At 44.4% G+C, this 19024-nt stretch overlaps 1 protein-coding gene across 1 annotated transcript; it reads left to right on the top strand.

Annotated features, from left to right (window-relative positions):
• Positions 1 to 248: 248 nt before the first annotated feature.
• Positions 249 to 11682, top strand: REST (RE1-silencing transcription factor). Its single transcript, XM_010289172.1, has 3 exons — positions 249 to 1191; positions 6817 to 6900; positions 9983 to 11682. Exons 1-3 carry the CDS (start codon positions 291 to 293, stop codon positions 11680 to 11682), a joined length of 2685 nt encoding a protein of 894 aa, XP_010287474.1. The 5' UTR covers positions 249 to 290.
• Positions 11683 to 19024: the final 7342 nt, after the last annotated feature.

Genomic DNA, 19024 nt, shown 5'->3' with positions numbered 1-19024 from the left:
GATCCCGTACCACACATTGGGGGGAACCGAACGGCCCTTTCGGGAGAGGAACGGGACCCCCCGTCCGCCCCCCGAGGCTGAGCGTGGTCTCTGGTAGTGGCGAAGCGTCTCAGCCCGGGTTCAGCCTCCCGCTGCCCCCAGTGCCTCAGCCAAGAGGTTTAATTCTCTGCTGTTACCTGGAGGGCTGCTCGGACAGTACGAAGCAGAGGAGGCTGCTTACAGGTGTTCCTTCGCAGAGGCGAGTCGGGTGCTTACAGGTGTTCCTTTTCTCTTCCAACAGAACTACTGCCATGGCAACTCAAGTGCTGGGACAATCTGGTGGGAACAGCCTCTTTCCTGGCAGTGCTAATATTGGTATGGCGTTGTCCAATGACATGTATGACTTACACGACCTTTCTAAAGCTGAGCTGGCAGCTCCTCAGCTCATTATGTTGGCAAATGTGGCCTTGACAGGAGAAGTCAATGGCAACTGCTGTGATTACCTGGTTGGAGAAGAGAGGCAAATGGCAGAACTGACAACGGTGGGGGACAGCAACTTCTCAGACAGCGATGGAGAGGGTATGGAAGATACCCACGCTGCAGAGAGTGACCGCGAGGCACCCGAAAATGTGGAATTAAGCTCTCTTGAAGTTCCTAGTGTGGAAACCCAAGGTCCAGCTGCTTGCCCCCCTCCTAAGACTCCCAGTGTGGACAAAGATGTCTCACTGGAAGCGCCGGGTACTCTGGAAAGCACAGAGGACAAGTGTAAGAGCTTGAAGAGCAAGCCATTTCGTTGTAAGCCTTGCCAGTACGAGGCAGAATCTGAAGAGGAGTTTGTACATCATATCAGGGTTCACAGTGCTAAGAAATTCTTTGTGGAAGAAAATGCAGAAAAGCAAGCCCAGGTGAAGGAGTCTGATTCTTGTACCACAGAAGAGGTGGATTTCTCTAAGGGCCCAATCCGTTGTGATCGTTGTGGCTATAACACTAACAGATATGATCACTATCTGGCTCACTTGAAGCACCACAACAAAGCAGGGGAAAATGAGAGAGTCTACAAGTGTACCATATGCACTTATACTACCGTCAGTGAATATCACTGGAAGAAACACCTAAGAAATCATTTTCCCAGGAAAGTGTATACCTGCTCACAATGCTCCTATTTTTCAGACAGGAAGAACAATTATATTCAACATATTCGAACTCACACAGGTAAGTCTTTCATCTTTTTTGATTTAAGCATGGTAGGAGTGCAGGTAAACTGTGATGAATGAAGCAAGCTGAGAGTCTTCTGTTTGCAAAGTTCGTTCCACCCCGATAAAGCTCTGTGCTCTCTCCTCTTGGTGCTACCAGGTTGTAGCCTCAGGGAGGTGTGGATTTGGTTTGAGCTCCAGTCTGCTATCCTAGAGGACTGAGATCTCTCAATGTTGGGGGCCTGAGGGGACGAAGAGCACCCTGTTTAGTAATTTTATGCTAATTTTTTGAAGAGGGCATGACAGTGCGTGCCTGTGATGATTGTCAGGGTCCACAACACAAAAGCCTGATGTACTGTAAAAAGAAAACAAGCAGGTTGACAAAAGGTGCCTAAATCGCATAGGTAGTTTTGAAAATGGTACCTCAGACTGAGCTGAAACTTGACTAAGGGGTAATTACAGAGCAGAAATAGCTGATACACGCGAAGGAGCCCTCCAGCATCTACAAAGTCAGAGCAAGAGTTGTGTTCCTAGTGAATGAATTCCTCTTCATGTACAGGGGCCTCGTTTTCTCTAAAGGTCTGCACCACTGCAGTAGCCAGAAGTAGACACATACTTCTCTTGGCCTGTGGGAAGCCCTCGAGGGAGTCTTTGGCCTGATTTCCTGTCTTCTCCGGTTTGTAATCACACGGAAAAGCATGAGGCCCCTTTCTACTCTGCTCTATATCGAGTGGAACTGGAGGACCATCAATGTTGCTGCCATCCTGCCAGCTGGGGCTGCAGGAGATTTAGGAAACGCTTTGCTTCGTATCCGAGAGAGCCTCTCCAGCCTCTCACATGGGGGAGTCCTGAAGCGTAAGCCAAACTTTGTAGCCCAGGGCCAAAACCGGCAACAGGACGTTCTAGCCACTTCACCTTTTCGGGCAGTGAGGTGAAGTTGCTTTGCCGCCTCATCCCTGTTGTGGAAGCGGGAGGGCAGTTCAGCCCTTTCTTGCAGCCTTCCCGGAAGCTTTTACTTCCACCTTGTCAAGGCTTTTTGAGGAGAGGGCAGACCTGCTACCCATCTTCTAGTATGCTGACCTGACTCGGTTCCCCTTTATCTACCCATCTTCTAGTATGCTGACCTGACTGGGTTCCCCTTTGTCGCCGGCTGTGCTGGCTGAGCAAAGCACTGGGGAATGTCTCCTTTGAAGTCGTGTTTTGCCACAGCAGTGACATGAATGGTTTGGAGGCTTCAGTTCAGTTGTCTGCAGCTGTCTGGAAGGGGAGGGCTGGACCCGGGCGGCCTCGGGGCTGTGCTTCAGCTCAAGTGTGCAGAAGTTTGCCTTGTCAGCCTGCTTTAGTGGTGTTGGAAGGGTCTGCTGGGATGTTTAGTACGTTGAGACATATTCTTCACTTAACAATAGGCACGTGCTGCTGTTCAGAGGATACCGTCAGTTTAAAACTCAGTCCTGTCTAAATATTTTTTCCCTGACCAAGTAGACAAAGATTACTGTGAGAGATGTTAGGAAAATGGTGTGGTTTATCCTCCAGTTTGTTTTCTTTGTGTGTATTGTGGGAGATAACAGGAAAGAGACCAGGTAAAAATGACAAAATAGTAGGAGGAAAACTAAATAAATCATCTGGGGAACTCATGGCCAAATGTGAGCCTATGCTGTGGTGCCTGTCTGGTTTACATTTGTCTCGACTTTAAATTCATCCCTGCCTGTATTTGTACATGACATTGGGTCCCCCCTGTGATGTCTGAAAGCTCTTGTTGAGTTTTACAGGAACTAAGCATGAAAGCATGTTTGCTGAGGAAGCTCTCTGTTATCACTGCAATTTACCAGTGAACTGTATTAAATTTAAAAACAAAAATCAAGCACGTTAAACTATGTAGGATATTGTCCAGTTCCTCTTTTCTCCTTCAAAAGTAGTGGTGCAATCAAGCTTTCTGGTTCTTTGGTTTGCCTTGTCTTTTCGTTATTTCAATTAAGCTGAAATGAGTGATTATGATTATGATTTCAGCATTTTTTAGTCCACTCTGGTAGTTGTTTCTTTGCTAGGTCTTAACTAAAAAGTTGAGATCTTTCAGCCAGTTCTCACTTGATAAAAATCTTTCAAATACGTTAGTAGACTGATACAGGAATGTGCCTTGTTTCCAGTGACATAGATTTTGTGGGGGAGAGTGTTAAAGCTAAAGGAAGAGTACTAGAAGAATGAATAAGCTATTGGCAAGTACATTTATACACCAGGCTAAAAGTTTCTGCTGGTATTAATGTGTAATCGATTGCCTTAAAAAAAAAAACACAAACAAAACCACAATGCACAAAGAAAACCCCCAAACAAGCAAACAACCCCTCTGGGAAAACAAAACAAAACAAAACAAAAAAAATCCAGGAAAAACACCCACAGATACTTTACAGTAAAAAGTATTTGCAGACTGTTGACATAACAGTACTGAATTTAATAAAATATGTCTCAATGATACTAAAATATCTTTGTATTATAGTTTTCATTTAAAACTTAAGAAAAATATTGGTTGGAAAAAAGATATGAGGGATACATACATCATTTTCTTCCTATTTTATGGGTTCGGAATGTTAGGAAGAAAGTTGGAACTTTTTTTTTCTGTGGTTTCCTGATTGCTAATAGCTTAAATAATTTTGGATAGATACTTTTTTTTCTCTCCTGTTTTTTGTACTTCACCTGACTTTTTCTGTGTGGGACAATGCCTCCTTGCAGATAATTGGATTCTGCTGTATTTGAGCCATCCAGATTTCTGAAACACTGACTCTATACAGAGTGCAGTTTCACAGGATCAAATGCTCTGCTGCTTGCTGCTGCTGCTGGAGGTCTCAGTTTTCTCCCCTTACCCTGGGACTGGTTGAATCAGCTCACTAAAATGGCAGTAAAATATTCCTTTCTTCTTCCCCAGGTTGGTTTTCTGCTGGTTAGTGAACTGAATTGGCTTACTAAGGACATGTACAAATGCCAGAGCACATGGCCAGGAACAGGGAAGGGGGCTGCATGCTAGTACCTTGAGTGGTGCGAGAAACACCTATCCTTGCATGTTTGGGGACCACAGCAAGGGCGGCAGAGGTTATCTGTTTGCCTGTTGCTTGCACCTGTGTTGGAAAGTAGGTGTCCATGAACCTGCCTTGTACTGGGAAGATACCTTGCAGCTTGTGACAGTGCTTGTGTGGCAGGCTGCTGACAAATATGGGGGACCTTGGGCAGAGGGGTGGCTTAAGGACTCTGCATATGGTCATAAACTTGTCAGCTGGGAAAGCCGCGCATCTGGATGAGCCTGTCTGCTCCCCAGGAGGGGGTGGCTGGAGATGTTCAGGGCCATCCCTTCCACTGCTGATGGGGCAGAAAGGACCCTTTGTCTCAGGGGCAGGTCTACCTGGACTTGTTTGTGCTCATTAGACATGTTAGACCAAGTTTGGACTTGATTTACACCATCAACTACCCACACTGTTGATCCTGGAACTGTACTACATGCAAGACAGTGCAGCATTGTTCTCAATTTTTTCCATTTTACTTGTTAGAAGCAATTTCTAGAAAATTTAATTGAAAATCATCTGCAGGGCTACATAAGTAAGACATACACTTAGTGCGTAGCTTTGAGCTGTCTTTTTTTTTTATTTTGGTTGCCATAGGGGGTCTTCCTTGCTTGCCACTGTGGTAGAAGTTTGATGGAAGCAGTTTTGTTCCAACCAGACAGAACCTTTAATGGCATTACAAGAAAGGCTTTATAAAGAGAGGATCTTAAACTTGTTCACTGATGTCAGTCTGCCTGTTCATTTACATAGAGTTAAGTACCTGCTTAAGCTTTTGCTAGGTTGGGGCTTATTCTTTAAGTGTCTTGTGGAGAGGTTTTTTTGGTGGCTTGTTTGCATATAATGAGCTTGTAAAATTACAATAAAAATCCTTTGGGGAATAGCATTTTATAAAACAGCCCTTACAATGTAGTCATGCATTTAATTCTCAAGTGGCAATAACATTTTAAATTAGCTGCATTCATCATGCTTTAAATATAGTACGTTTTGTTGCTGTTCCCTGTATGAAATACCTGAAAGAAAGCCTTTTTCACATTCCTAATGTTGTAGGTAACTTGAAAGATATGAAATGTCAGGTAATGGGAAGAAAACATGACTGAATATTCCAGGGCCTTTGGCCACATATTTTCAGATTGTAAGGAGTCATTTAAAAACAACCACATTTCTTCATAACAAATGGACTACCCCTCCCTTGTGCATGACTTAATCTTATTGTGTGTATTGCACCAATCTCCTACCTTACTTTAACTGGAAAGGGAGGGGGGCAGGTATGGTTTTTAGGGTGAATTTACCTTTAAACTGCTGATCTAATCAAGAATGACGGTCTAAATGTTTGATGGGAGGAAGAAATGTGGGATTAGTCTGTGTTACAAAGACTGCTTCTACTGCTATTTTGGCAAAGGCCAGCACTGGAGCCTCACATCACATACTGGCAGATGAAGGTCTTTGCTGCTGCAGATAGAGCTATGCCTCTGGAAGCGAACAAACAGCCTGTATGCAGGGCTTTTGCTGACATCCAGGTCTCAGTGATTTGGAGAGCATGTAGGTCGTATGCTTCAACTGATGTAGCAAAATGCTGCAGTGTAATTCTGACTATGACTTGAATAAATACTACAACTGGGTAACTTACTTTTCCCTTCCCAACTTCACTCCCTTTTTCTGTTGGGGATATCAACCTGAGACTAAAAAGTGGTTTTACAACTTGTAGTGGAGACAAAGCTGCCTAGATCTCTTGGCTGTGCTAGCAGTTTGGGGCAAACGCCCCTGGTACTTATCTGGACCTGCCTAACAGATGTTAATTCTAAAACTGTCTGCCTTTATTTCGGGCTTGTCTTCACTTGAAAAGGATTTTCAAGTATCATTGTACTGATTGTTACACAAGCTAACTGTCCCTTGTGGAGACCTGATTTATGACAGGTTAGTTTCCATTAGTTCTCCAGAAACAATAACTCTGCCGGCAGAGGGATTTGAGTCTTCAAAATAAATGTTGCTGCTACACTTGAGCTTTTGCTAGCAGCATGAGTTTCACCGAGCAGGGCATCATGCTCTTCCACGCTCCATGCTAATTTCACTCTGCCAGTAAAACTTTGGTAGTAGAGAACCAGTCGCTATCTGTGCTTGTGTTCTGACAAATGCGGGTCCATGCTGAGTGGATGGTTGCTTCCCATCTTAATCCAAATTAAAGGCAGAGGTTTTGGGTAAGGTGTTATGTGAAGCAAGAACATATCTGGTTTCTTATGGGGTTGTATCTTTTGTGCTTCTTCTGAGTGCTGGGAAAAAATACTGTAGGAAAGTCAGCTCCAGTGGCTTAGGGCTTCCTAAAGGTGGCTATCCTCATCACCTTTCACCTGAGGTTACCGTCTGACCGCAGATGAACATGGGGATGTGCCTCTCTCATGTTCTGCTCCTTCACTAGCCTCATTCATAAGGCATGACTTGTTGCACTGGTCCAGCTTGGGCGTATGCCTCTCACTGTGTCCCTTTGCTGAGAGATAATGTGCCCTCAAGTACAACTTGGGTATCTGTGATGTGTATGGCTTGGCAACCAAGTCTGGGAATCAGCTGTGTTTCAGTAACTAATTTGCTGTTTGTTTTTGCAGGAGAGCGACCCTATCAATGTGCTATGTGTCCTTATTCCAGCTCTCAGAAGACCCATTTAACCAGGCACATGCGCACCCATTCAGGTTGGTAAGGGGCGGCAGCAGCACGGCTCAGGAAAAAGGGGTGGTTCACAGAATCACAGCATGATTGAGGTTGGAAGGGACCTCTGGAGGTCATCTGGTTCAGCCTCCTGGCTGAAGCGGGGCCACCTAGAGCAGGCTGCCCAGTTCTGTGTGAGACGTCATCCAGTACGGCCTGAGCTTTAGCTCCTGTTTTATCAGGGAAAGTTGTCTTTATCTGCTAAGGAAATGCTAAGTGTCATTCATAAAAGTGATAAGAGTGGAATATATCTTTTTCTTTCCCTTTTACTTTCCAAGGTATGTTCTGAGGTTCATAGAGCTGTTCTAGTAGTCCCAGTAATCCAGTGGCAAATACAACATTGTGATGATACAGGAGCAGATTCTTGTCTTTTGTCTGCTGCCATAACTCATTTCAAATCAATGAAGCTGGGAAAACTTTGAGCAGCTGAGAGTCTTCTCTGCGATGTCTGCAATCTCATCTCATCCAGGGGTTCTGAGAGAACCCTTAGCTTTTGCTTAGTCTTATAGAAAGATGTAAAATAGCGTCTGCTTATGGCATGGAGACACAGAGGAGAAAAAAGCAAGCTCAGAGGGTGTTTACAAGCGACTCAATCTTGTCGCACTAAAAGCCAAATTAGCGATTTTCCCTAGCCTTTATTCCCCAGTACTGGTCATAAGCTGTGGTGTTATGAATATCTGCTCTCTTTCTTCTGTAAATCTCTTTTTGAATGAATTAATAGCATTTTTGTGAGTTGTAACAGCATAGACATGCTAGACACAAGCACAGTTGACCTTTGTGACCCTCCTAGGGGAGTTCAGGTAGATCTCAGCGCACGCTTTTGGTTTGCTAATATCTGAACTGACCATACCTAGATGAATTCCTACTCCTAGCAAATGGCAGTGAAAATCTCCTGAACAGTAATTGTTTCAATTCCAATAGATGAGACTTTTAATTGAAACCAGAAGGCAGGCAATTTTGACTGTAGTGGAGGAGGGGTTTGGACCCATTAAAAATAGCCAGCTTTAAAATGATACGTCAGTATTTTGGTTTGAGATTTTGTGAACGAAGTATTCTGCTTCCAGAAACAAAAATCATTTTTGGCTGAAACAAAATGGGCTAAATGTGAATTTGCAAATGGTTTGGTCAATATTGAGCCTGGAAACGATTTCATGAATGTCTTGTTCTCCCCTTGTCTGTGCAAGGAAGTCTCAAATCTGAAGGAGATGAGGAGTGGGATCTGCCTATGGCCCTTAAACATCTGGGAGGAAGGGCATGAGCTGTGCTGACAGAAGTGGGAGTGCACATGGGATTCTTGCTATCAAGGGTGTTTTATTAATAGCTCTCATAACTTCTATTGCATGTCTTGCTGCATTGCCCAGGCAGCTGAACCTTTTCTGTGGTAATTTCTGGACTCCTGCAGTTTGCAGGCTGGCCTTTTAAGGCAAACTGGTGTTGGAGCTTTCTTCAGATTTCAGGCAGTGAATGGCAGTGGTTTGGAGCCTGCTGCACAACTGCAGGTGTATTCTTAGCCATCTTGGTACGTGTGCTTTCCACTTGTGCAACAAAACACCTGGATTTAGTAGAGGTGATGGATGCAAATTTTTCACATGCAACCTTTGAGTTACCTTGTTGCAGCCACCTCTGAGCGTGCTGCGCAGTTAGAACAGCTTGTTCAACTGAACGTAAGAGAGAGGCTGTTCTTGTCCTCACTCTATGTAACGTGGAACTGTTCCTTGAAGTGCAGGTGATAAAGGCCTATACTTGCAAGAAGGGCAACCCGTGAAGCATATCAAGCTTAAACTTAGGGGGAAAAAGGAAAGAAGATGGGCTGAAGATGATAAGGAATCAAAGTAACTCTTCTTTAAATAATAAAGAGGTGCTGCAGACAGATGTGAAATGACGTAGACTCAAACAGGTGTCCCCATCCTTCCTGCCAGGGAGTCAGCACAGCCTTTTATAGAGTTTGTGAGGGCGTTGCAGCTCAGCCATGTGGCTAACACACAAACAGACACCACAGTCACAGTGACTTTGTCTTCACTGCAGACTGCTCTGGTCTCCTGAGTCATGCTGCAGAGGAGTGTGAGTATGGGCAGTGTCAGGGAAGCAGGTTGCCAGGGTGGGAGAAGTGCTACTGTACCATGAGCAGAAGGGGATGGAGTGGATTTTTGACCTACTTGGGAAGTGGCATGTATTAGTTCTGCAGGTCAGTTTTGTGATGCTGATTCAGAGCTCAGGAGCATCCCAAGTTCGTCATCTGAATTTGGACGTGCACCAATGTTCTCAAAGTGTTTCTGGACTTGAGTAGTTGCACTAGAAGTGTTTTTCGTATTTGCTTTGATGTGTAAATGGAAAACCACTTCTCCTGCAGCAGCATGCACTGAGAAGAACATTTCAGGAATGCTTCTGCAAGAGTCATTGCAAAACTGTAAATCCAGAGTTCAGTAGTAACATGATGGCTTTGGACTGCGTATGGTTGGCTTGCCAAGAGTAGCCTGCAGCCAGTACGTCGTGTTTTGAGATGCCGTAACAGTGAAGTGAATTATCAGAGGTAAAGATCATCTGAGCAGTGTGTCCCTTTCAGGTGCTTTGGGTTTTGCTAGCTTCTTTTCCCTCCTTTCCTTTTCAATGCAAACATGAAGTATGCTAAATCTGTGTAAAGTTGGACTTTTTTGAAACGCTTGTGTGAAACTGCTATTCATCAAATGTTACATTTCCATTTTTCTACAATGCATTCAATGGACCAGTTGGGTATGGATTCCATTTGCTAATAATACTGTAGAGAGATCTCTGCCGGTATGTATGCATAGCCAGAACCTGTGATGTTGTTACTGCTTGTTTGGTTTTGGATCCCCTTCCTCCCAACCCTTGCCCCTTATCTCTTTTTTGTATTTTGTTCTTGGTGTCTTGTGAATGTGTTTGTGACTTGTGGATTTCTTACGTTGACTTTACTTAATTTTAAAGGCGCATGGATAATTTTTTTTCTTTTAAGTTTCATATTTCTGTATCTGTATTAGTGGGAAGTGATTCCCCCCACTCCCCATGCTTAATAATCACCATCATTCCCTTCCACCCTTCCTTCTTTAGGTGAGAAGCCATTCAAATGTGATCAGTGCAGCTATGTGGCCTCAAACCAGCATGAAGTAACTCGTCACGCAAGGCAGGTTCACAATGGGCCGAAGCCTCTGACTTGCCCACACTGTGACTACAAAACAGCTGATCGCAGCAATTTCAAAAAGCACGTTGAGCTCCACGTCAATCCGCGCCAGTTTCTCTGTCCTGTTTGTGATTATGCAGCATCTAAAAAATGTAACCTGCAGTATCACATCAAATCCAGGCATCCTGATTGTTCTGACATCACCATGGATGTTTCAAAGGTGAAGCTACGGACTAAAAAGAGTGAAGCTGACTTTTCTGAAAGCATTAATGACAAAGCGGAGAAGGAACAAGCGAAAGGGGATTCAGCTGCAAAGAAAACTGAGAAAATTGTGAAAGTGGAGAAAAAAGATAATTTGGCAAAGGAAAAGAAGCCAATGAGCAATGTTTCTGCAGGCCAGGTGACAACCAGAAGTCGGAAATCGGCTTCAGAAAACAAGGAGGTGGATATTAAAACTGAGAAAAATACTGAGAAAACATGTAAAACAAAGAAGATCAAAAGAAAGGCAGAGGCTGAAGTAACTTCCTCAAAGCAAGAGCATGCAAATGATACCTCAGCAGTAACAAAAAAGAAAAAGAAAGTGGAAACTAAACCCAGAGACTGCCAGGAAGCCCAGAAAAGTGATGTTGTACCAGCGGAGGAGCCTAAAAAGCAAAATTCTTGCCTCAAGAAAAGCAGAAAAAAGAAAGCTCTCAAAAATAAACACAGTAAGAAAAGCAGTAAACTCGATCAGGAGAAGATCGAGGACGAGGAGATGCCAGACGAGTGTCCTGTCACAGAAGAGGATGGATGTGTGAAGCCTGACACTGAGGTCAGCGACCAGAAGGAGCAAGATCCCACTGACACAGCGGCATTAAACAATAATGGTGGCCATGCTCTCAAGAGGGAGAGCACCAATCCCAGAGGAAATTGCATACAAGACCCAGGACAGCTTTGTCTGCCAGCTCAGGATGGAAACACAGAAGCTGAGGTAGAGGACCAAGAAATGCCTGCTGCAGCAGGAGTGAGCGAAGACACTCTTGGTGAAAAAGAGGAGGGAAAGGCGGACAGAGGGGAAGACACTTGCTCTGAAGAGTCTTCTCAGGTAGTGTCTTCTGAAAAAAACTTGGATGTGCCCATGGATGTGGTACCAGATCTGGCGCCTGAGAAGGAGCCAGAGGAAACCTGCGTGGCAGAAACTGTGACTAACTCAGACCCGATGGACCTGACTAAGAGGTGCCTGCCAGCAACGGAGCCAACAGAAGATGCTATGCTGGCACCTGCACCCCCAGAAGGGTGTACGCAAAGCCCTAAAGTAGCTCTGGCCTTATCATCTCCGGATAACACAGCAGTGAATGTATCTCAGGAAATGGATGAGGATGAGGGCATCCACAGCCACGAAGGCAGTGACATAAGTGACAACATATCAGAAGGAAGCGATGACTCGGGGTTAAATGGCACTCGCTCTGTACAAGAGGAAACATGTCCAAAGACGTCACAAGGAGCTGTAGACACCACAGTGGCCAGGGAGAACTATGTGTGCATTTTTTGTGACCGCTCATTTAAAAAAGAAGGTGAATACAGCAAGCACCTCAATCGTCACTTAGTTAATGTGTATTATCTTGAGAAGGCAACAAAAGGACAGGAGTAGAAATAGCTGTGGTCTGGGGGAATCTTCTTTTGTAAGATCTTATACAGCTTATGTACAGATATTGTAGATGTTTTTTTTTTTTAAGCACAGTTTGCTTTAGTGTCTGCATTGGTTTGTTTTTTGGTTTGGGGTTTTTTTTTAAGTTGAAAATTTTTTCAACAATGTTTTGTGTAATGGTGAACTCATTAACTCTTGGATCTCCTCATTAGAGAAGGCAGGTAGGGTTTATGAGGCTGTGTCCTGTAAAGTCAATGTAAGCTTCTAGTCCACTAGCTTATGCAATTTTTTTATGAATTGACTTTTAGGAACAAGCCTGTAGCTACCAATACACAAGTTGGATGTTTATAGAGCCATTGGCATTAGTTACTTTTTGTTCTAGCAGCCAACTCCTCCTCTCTCTCCTCTTCCCTTTCCCCTTCTTTTTTAGTTCTTCTCGATGTGTCTTGATGTTCAAACTGTTAAACTACTTGATGGTTTTTCTACCAGGAAGATAGCTTCTATTACATAAAAGAGCACTTTGTAAAACAAATCAAAGTTTGCTAGTGATGAACATAACTGTTTAAGATAATTATAATTGTGAACATACATTTCAGATCCCCTAAGCGTGAATGGTGAGCCAAAATCTGGGAGTAGTCCTTCCAACTTTTGATTGGAGAACCTCTGTCTTTATTGATATCGTGACTATAATATGTAATTGGCTTTGTTGCAGGGGAGAAAGTTTGTTATTTTTAATTTCTGCTTTTTTTTTTTTATTGTGCTTTAAGGGCTTAAAATATTGCACATTGTTTTTGATTTTTACCTATGCAGTTTAATCCTTTAGGAATAGCGCTTGTGCAGTACATGTACACTTTATATATGCATGTTTGGTTTTGTTTGTGTATGTTTTTTATTTGGAAACGTTCAGATTCGTTGCTTACCATGGGACAGCTTCCTGTGAGAGTTTTCTGTGATGCTCTTTACTGAAGATTTTTCTTGTTTTTCTGGGTTATTATTAGTTGTGCATGAAGTTGATGAATTTATGAAGTGCTTGGCTATATATTTTTGACTGCTTTAAAATTGTATAGTTCTTGAGCAAAAGGATACCAATGCAATTTCAAAACACTATTTTATAGGATTTTTTTCATCATGGAAATGCCACTTTTGATATTTTGGATACACACAGAGAGTAATAAATTTTAATTCATAATTTGTGATCACCAGATGGGAAAATGCTCACTCTCAATGGAAAAGGTCTGCAGATACTGCAAGTCCAGATGATTTTTTTTTTCCCCTTCCCTTTTCATTTTTGTGTTGGACAGCAGTCCAACTTAATGAGCTTAAAAAAAAAAAAAGTAGCACTGATGTAAGTAGGGTTCATAAAAATCTTAATAACTCACACACCAAAAAAAAAAAAAAGATAAATCAACTGGTAAGCAACAAACCTGGCATTAAAAACTGTAGGAATTCCTGCTCCTTATTCATTCAAGTCACATTTAATAAAATCATCCTGCTTCCATGCAGAGGAAAACACGTAAGTGATCAGATTGTCATCTCAGGTCTACATGTCATACCAGGAGTTTTTAATTCTAAACAGAGTTAATTTCTGGCACACACAGACACAAGAGACATTGGATACTTACTGCTTGTAGCCAACCACTGGCAAAATGTAAACAAAATCCAAGCCAGCAGGAAAAAAGCAAAACCCTCCAGTCCTACAGATATGCACTCTTCTGACTGTCATTAGCTGTCTTTTCAGTGGGAGCAGTTGGGGACAGCTTCTCTGGTTGTCTACTCCAAAGAAGCAAATTTGGAGGCAGGTGTCATTTGGAGAGTGGAGCTGAGGAGCTCATACAGTATTTGTCAGAGCACTTTATGGCAAATACACTCAATGTAAGCTCTGGAATAAACCCTGTTCTTCTCTGCATGTCCCTACATCATTGTCCCCACCAGACAAACCCATTGTCTTGAATGAATAGAGAGCAACAATGCTACATTGCTTCTGCTTTTGGGAGAGATTGGTAATAGGAGGCCAAAGATTTGAGAGGGAAGGCATCCCTCGTGGCAGAAATAAATAATAAATAAATTGTGTAATGTATAGTGAGTTTTTGTTTGCTTAGATAGTGTTCAATCCTTACCTTGGCTGTGACAATCATTGTCAACTGAAGATCAAGTTGCAACTATATTTATGTTAAACATTAAGAAAATAAACCTAGTTGAATTGTTTTCCTGAGCAACCAGTTGTAATAGTCTTAGATGTATTTTTTTTTCCTTCATAATAGTGTTTCCTTTATATATAAATGTTGCCACCGTTTGTGAGCGATGTGAGCAGGCGCTGGGAATTCCAGTACTGTGTAGAGGTTTTATAGCTCCCTTCATATCCTTGCGAAGAGCCTTTGCCATCTTGTCATAGACTTCAAGGACTTTAGCTGTGTTCAAATAAACTTGTGGACTGGCCTGATAATTTTTCTGGTTTGTTTTTAAATTAAAATAATGGTGTTTACTGACTTTAAATCTCTCTCTATGAGATAAAAACAAAGATGTGGTTCCCTGAGATACTCTGCTGCACATTTCTGAGAAGTGGTCAAGGTTTCAATGCTTGATCTGACAAGAACTCTTTTGATGACGACAGTCGGCTCCTGTTCGGCAGTGTTTCTTACCACAAGATTAGAAACTGAAAATAAATTATTAACATATTAAGAAGAAGAAAAGTTGATTCTTTCTATCTGAGATCTATCAACAATGTCCTTAAATACCTAATGTTGGTGCAGAACTGTGTTGGAATTCTCTGCTTGGTTAAGATCAAGGTTTGGGAGTACGTTAATGGTAAAGCAGCCAGGATGTAATGCATTATGTGTACCTAAAATGTTTGACATGGCTAATACTGAGGGGGGTATAGGTCAGGTAACCCACCATATATGGTGGTCTTACATTGCTGTATTTCCCTTTAAACAATGCTTTTTTTTTTTTTTTTGTCTTTTCAAATATTCTTAAATTATTCAGAGTTGGGTTTGCCAATGCTAGCTTTTTTGTGTTTCTTGGCAAGAATACCTGTATGAGCATTCAACCTCCAATATGTGGTTGGAAGGATTAGCACAATGATCCCCTTACACTGCTAGCCCTTGGTTGAGCAACATGATGTTTGGGGCTTTTGCTGTATGGATCTATACACTCAAAAGTAACTGCCCTGAGAAATGATCTAGAAGTGGGTAGCTAGGCATTAATAATCCATGGTATTGTAATTGCTGTTTCTGGATTTTGATGATCTAGGCTGGAACTTTAGTCATTTAAAGAAGAAGCATGTTTAACAACTGGACAGGCCAGTTAAGATATGATAACGTCATTGATTTCAACAGATTTCATAGAAGCATAGAATGGTTTGGGTTGGAAGGGACCTTAAAGATCATCTAGTTCCAACCCCCTGCCATGGGCAGGGACACCTTCCACTAGACCAGGTTGCTCAGAGCCCTGTCCAACCTGGCCTCGAATACTTCCAGGGATGGGGCATCCACAACTCTGGGCAACCTGTTCCAGTGCCCCACCACCCTCATAGTGAAGAATTTCTTCCCTGTATCTAATCTAAATTTACCCTCTTTCAGTTTAAAGCCATTTCAACAGATTTAATGTAGCTGAAAGGTATTAAATTCAGGAGTTCTCTTGAATGTCAGTTGTGTAGATTTGTGGTGTGCATACAATATTAACAGAATCCGAGTAGCTAATGGAATTGTTTTATGTGTACATATATTTTCCCCCTCTAAAATTACACTAGCTAACAAACTTTTGTAAGCTGGCATGGAAGCGTGTTTATGATGTTTAGTTGCACCATGTTTGATGCTTTTACAGTGCAATACTTGTATTCTCTGAATTAAACCAAAGGTAATTTTTTTTCATGCTCTCTCTACTGTAGTGCATGACAGTCTTTTCTACGTTTGTAATAGATGTAAAACAAGCCAGATCATACATCCTGTTTTTACCTAAAACATGTATAAGAAGTCTTTTGTCCAAAATGTAGTATAAAGTTAAACTAAATTGCATTATATTAACCCTTACAAGTGTATTTTCCTAAGCATAGTTATGATTAAATAAACTTTATTAAGGAACCTGCAGCTTCTATCTCCCAGTTATTCATGGCAATTTGTAACTAAAGGCAGGAGCGGCGCGATCATGGTTGATGGAGCTCTTCACCACCTCAAGACAGCACGGTCTGGGGGAGCCAAGACATAGATGCCACGTGCGTGCACACGCAGATCTGAATGCAGACAGGGACAACGGCTCCAGAAATACCTTCTTTTTTCCATTCCAACATACCCTATTCGTTCAGTGAGGGCAGGGCACAAGGTGGGAGACGCGTGCAATACAGACGAGGCTCAAACTTAGTGCTGGAACCTGCCTGTGCTGGAACCGCGTGAGAAGCGGTGCAACTTGACAGAAGCTGAGGATTCTAAATTTGAGTTTCAGAGGTAATGGAGGTGGCAATTCCTCCTGCATTCCAAAATGGTCTCTGTTGCTGTCTCATGTGGGGAATTAACAGTAGATTTATGAAAATGAAGTCACTCATCATCCCTATGGCTACGATACTGCCTGTATAGATACTGAAAATGTCTTTGAGAGCTGTGGAGCCTGGTACAGCCTGCAAGGGTGACTTTTCATCTCTCTGCCACCCTGGCCCTTTTTGAGAACCGGAGCTGGGTAAGCCCATGATGCTAACCTGCCTTCTAGGCCCTGGTCATTCTTGCCTCCTACTAATGCAGAACAATTCCTATTTGCCAAGGGATAAAGGCAAATGACATTTCATGAACTTGTGGTGATAGTTGTATATGCAGCTGCTGCAGCTTTGAACAATTTGGGACACCCTGGGAGCGCAAGAAGTGAGATTTTCTCTTCTCTGATTAAACGTTTTCTCATAAAATGCACCCCTCCAAGTCACCTCAGTCTGTCAACGGGGATTTGGGTTTCTGGGCTGTGCCGTTAGCAGTCACGCAGCAGAGAGCAGGGCACACTGCTGCCACGGGACACGGCCTCGGAGGGCTGCAGGGTGGCAGGGGCTGTCGTCACCGGGGCAAGGGGCAGGTTTTGGTTAGCTCACCTCAACGGCTTGTAGGCAGCGTGTGCGTGCAGTTTATGGTAAAGCCGATGTAAGGACAGGGAACGGGAGTTGTGCCCGAGCCTGCCCGCGGGGCTGCGAGGGAGATGCCCTGCGGAGAGGCGGCAGGGTCTGGGTACTCGTGTGCCTCTTTGCCTGCGCCCTGTGCGTTCATGATTTCAAACTGGATCGACAGCGGAGGCCCTGCCCGTTGTACCACAGCTAGTGCTGCCCCCCACCCGCGGGAAGCTGTTCTGGGGACAAGCCAGCTGAAACCAGAGAGCGCAAGTGGGTCGGCAACGTGGGGAAGCATTTTCCCTTCAACCTGCAGTCAGGTCACCCTTACCTTTGCCTAGCTCCTTGCACCTTGGCAGAGAACCTGCTAGTTTTGTCCTGCTAGAAAACCAGGGTAAAACCTGCTAGGCTGAGAACACGCTTAGAAGCTGCTTCGGTCTAAGTTGGTTTTTGACAGAAGTGGGTAGTGCCTGGCTCCGCGGTACCTTGCAGGCCAGCGTGGGCTCCTGCCCACACACCAAGATGCCCAAAAGGTGAGTCAGCTCAAGGGGGGGATGACTTACCTTCCTGCTGGCTTGTATGGGGACAGAGCAAGCTCATGCCTTAATTCAGCTGCCTTACCCAGGCTTTGCTGACGCTCTGAAGGAGAATAAATGCTAGATTCCTGGTTTTGGTTTGGTGGTGGTTTGTTTGTTTGTTTGTTTTCAAAGCTTAGCCATGCTTATGCAAGCGGCTTTATACAGGTTCATGTATAGCCTATACATAGGAAAAAGTAATCCTAGCAGGGCAAAACTCTTCCCTTGGCCAGGTTGTATTTTTAAGCTGGGTAAATTGAGTTCCCTGCATCTCCTTTCTTTGCTGGAAGCACCAAACCTGCGGCACGGCCGTGTCCTGGCAGTGCTCCGACACCCTCGGGCTCAAGCCAGGCGGCTGAACCTGCCCCTGGCCCACGGGCTGGTCAAAGGGGCCATCCCGGGCCTTCTTTAGCCCTGTCTAGCCAGCTCAAACTGCTGTCTGCAGCAGGGGCCGTGCGGGAGGTGAGGGGGCGGCTGAGGTTGGCGGCTGGCTTTGTTTCCATCGCAGACAGACAAAGGAGAGTTGGGGCAAAAAGTTGAGTGGGAAGATGGTGAGCGGTCCCTCGGGGGGGGATGCGGGACACCGGCACATCTGCAGCGCCCTGGCTGGTTACGAAGCGGCAGGACGACCTCCCGAGTGCTGGCGCGGGTGCACACTGCAGTAAGCAGGGACGCGGGAGGCGAAACTGCCAAGGGGACATAATTTTTAAGCGGCGACCTCAGGAGCGCGCGCTTGCAGCACAGCCCGCGCTTGCGCAACGCACCTCATGCACATCTGCGGCGTCGCAGGCGCCCACCCCACGCTCACAGCGTAACACACGGGCAGCGCCGCGCACGTTCGTCTGCCCTCTGATCTGGCCTGCCTGTTTGCACTCTTTTATTTCAGCATCCCTGGGCCCTGCAATCATGGAGAAAAAACAAAAAGAAGGCTGAGCCCCTTTCCGGTCGCTGTGCTGGGCATCCTGGTTTTCACAAAGGGGTCATATGCTGCTCTACTCCTTCCAAAAGCCACTAAGCCCTCGGCCTGCTCAGAGCTGGCTGGAATAACCCTGAGGGTCTGAGGGCTTTTTTTTTTTCTTTTTCTCCTCTTTCTTGATTCAGTGCTGCCTGATGAGGCTGGACCAGGGACCTGAGGTACTGAATAATTCAAAGATGTGGCCACAGCCACACCGCGGCACCCAGTATGTGGCATGGGATGTTACCACCAACTCATCCTCAACAGCAGCCGGTCAAGAATTCCGCCTGGTGTTTCAGGACACTGCTAGCTGGCCTGCACGGACACAACTCTCCTCTGCCACCGGAGGAACTGCCGGGACAGGTCAGGTCAATGCACCACCAGGACATGGACCCACCATCAAGTGTCTGCTCCAGCACCAGTCATGTTGGGTACCCCCCAGCAGTTTAGCTACAAGATGAGTGAAGACAGTTGCTGGTGAAAGGAGTTTATGGGCAAGTACAAGCTGCGAATCACAGGAAAATCAGCTGGAAGCAGATGCTCGAAACTTCTGGTCCATTAGGTTCCCAACCCAATGCGCCTCTCCCCACATTGCAGGCTATTTTGGGAGTGTGAACAGTGGGCAAAATGGAAAACTTTTTACAAGGGACTTGTTCTGCTCTTGCCATGAAAAACAGTGGCCATTTTCCTAGGCTGGGAGTCCCCTGTCGTGAGCAGCTCTGAAAAGGGAATAGCCAC

The sequence above is a fragment of the Phaethon lepturus genome, unplaced genomic scaffold (assembly GCF_000687285.1).
Source record: "Phaethon lepturus isolate BGI_N335 unplaced genomic scaffold, ASM68728v1 scaffold28256, whole genome shotgun sequence".
Lineage (NCBI taxonomy): Eukaryota > Metazoa > Chordata > Aves > Phaethontiformes > Phaethontidae > Phaethon > Phaethon lepturus.
The sequence above is the reverse complement of the archived record's forward strand: the minus strand, read 5'-3'. Positions and strand labels throughout refer to the sequence as shown.

What these genes read in the sequence shown, in the direction of transcription:
- REST (XM_010289172.1), top strand. Translation starts at nt 291, where the DNA reads ATGGCAACTCAAGTGCTGGGACAATCTGGTGGGAACAGCCTCTTTCCT. An exon ending in ACATATTCGAACTCACACAG is followed by an intron (nt 1,192 to 6,816) that starts GTAAGTCTTTCA and finishes TTGTTTTTGCAG; the next exon opens with GAGAGCGACCCTATCAATGT. An exon ending in GCACATGCGCACCCATTCAG is followed by an intron (nt 6,901 to 9,982) that starts GTTGGTAAGGGG and finishes TTCCTTCTTTAG; the next exon opens with GTGAGAAGCCATTCAAATGT.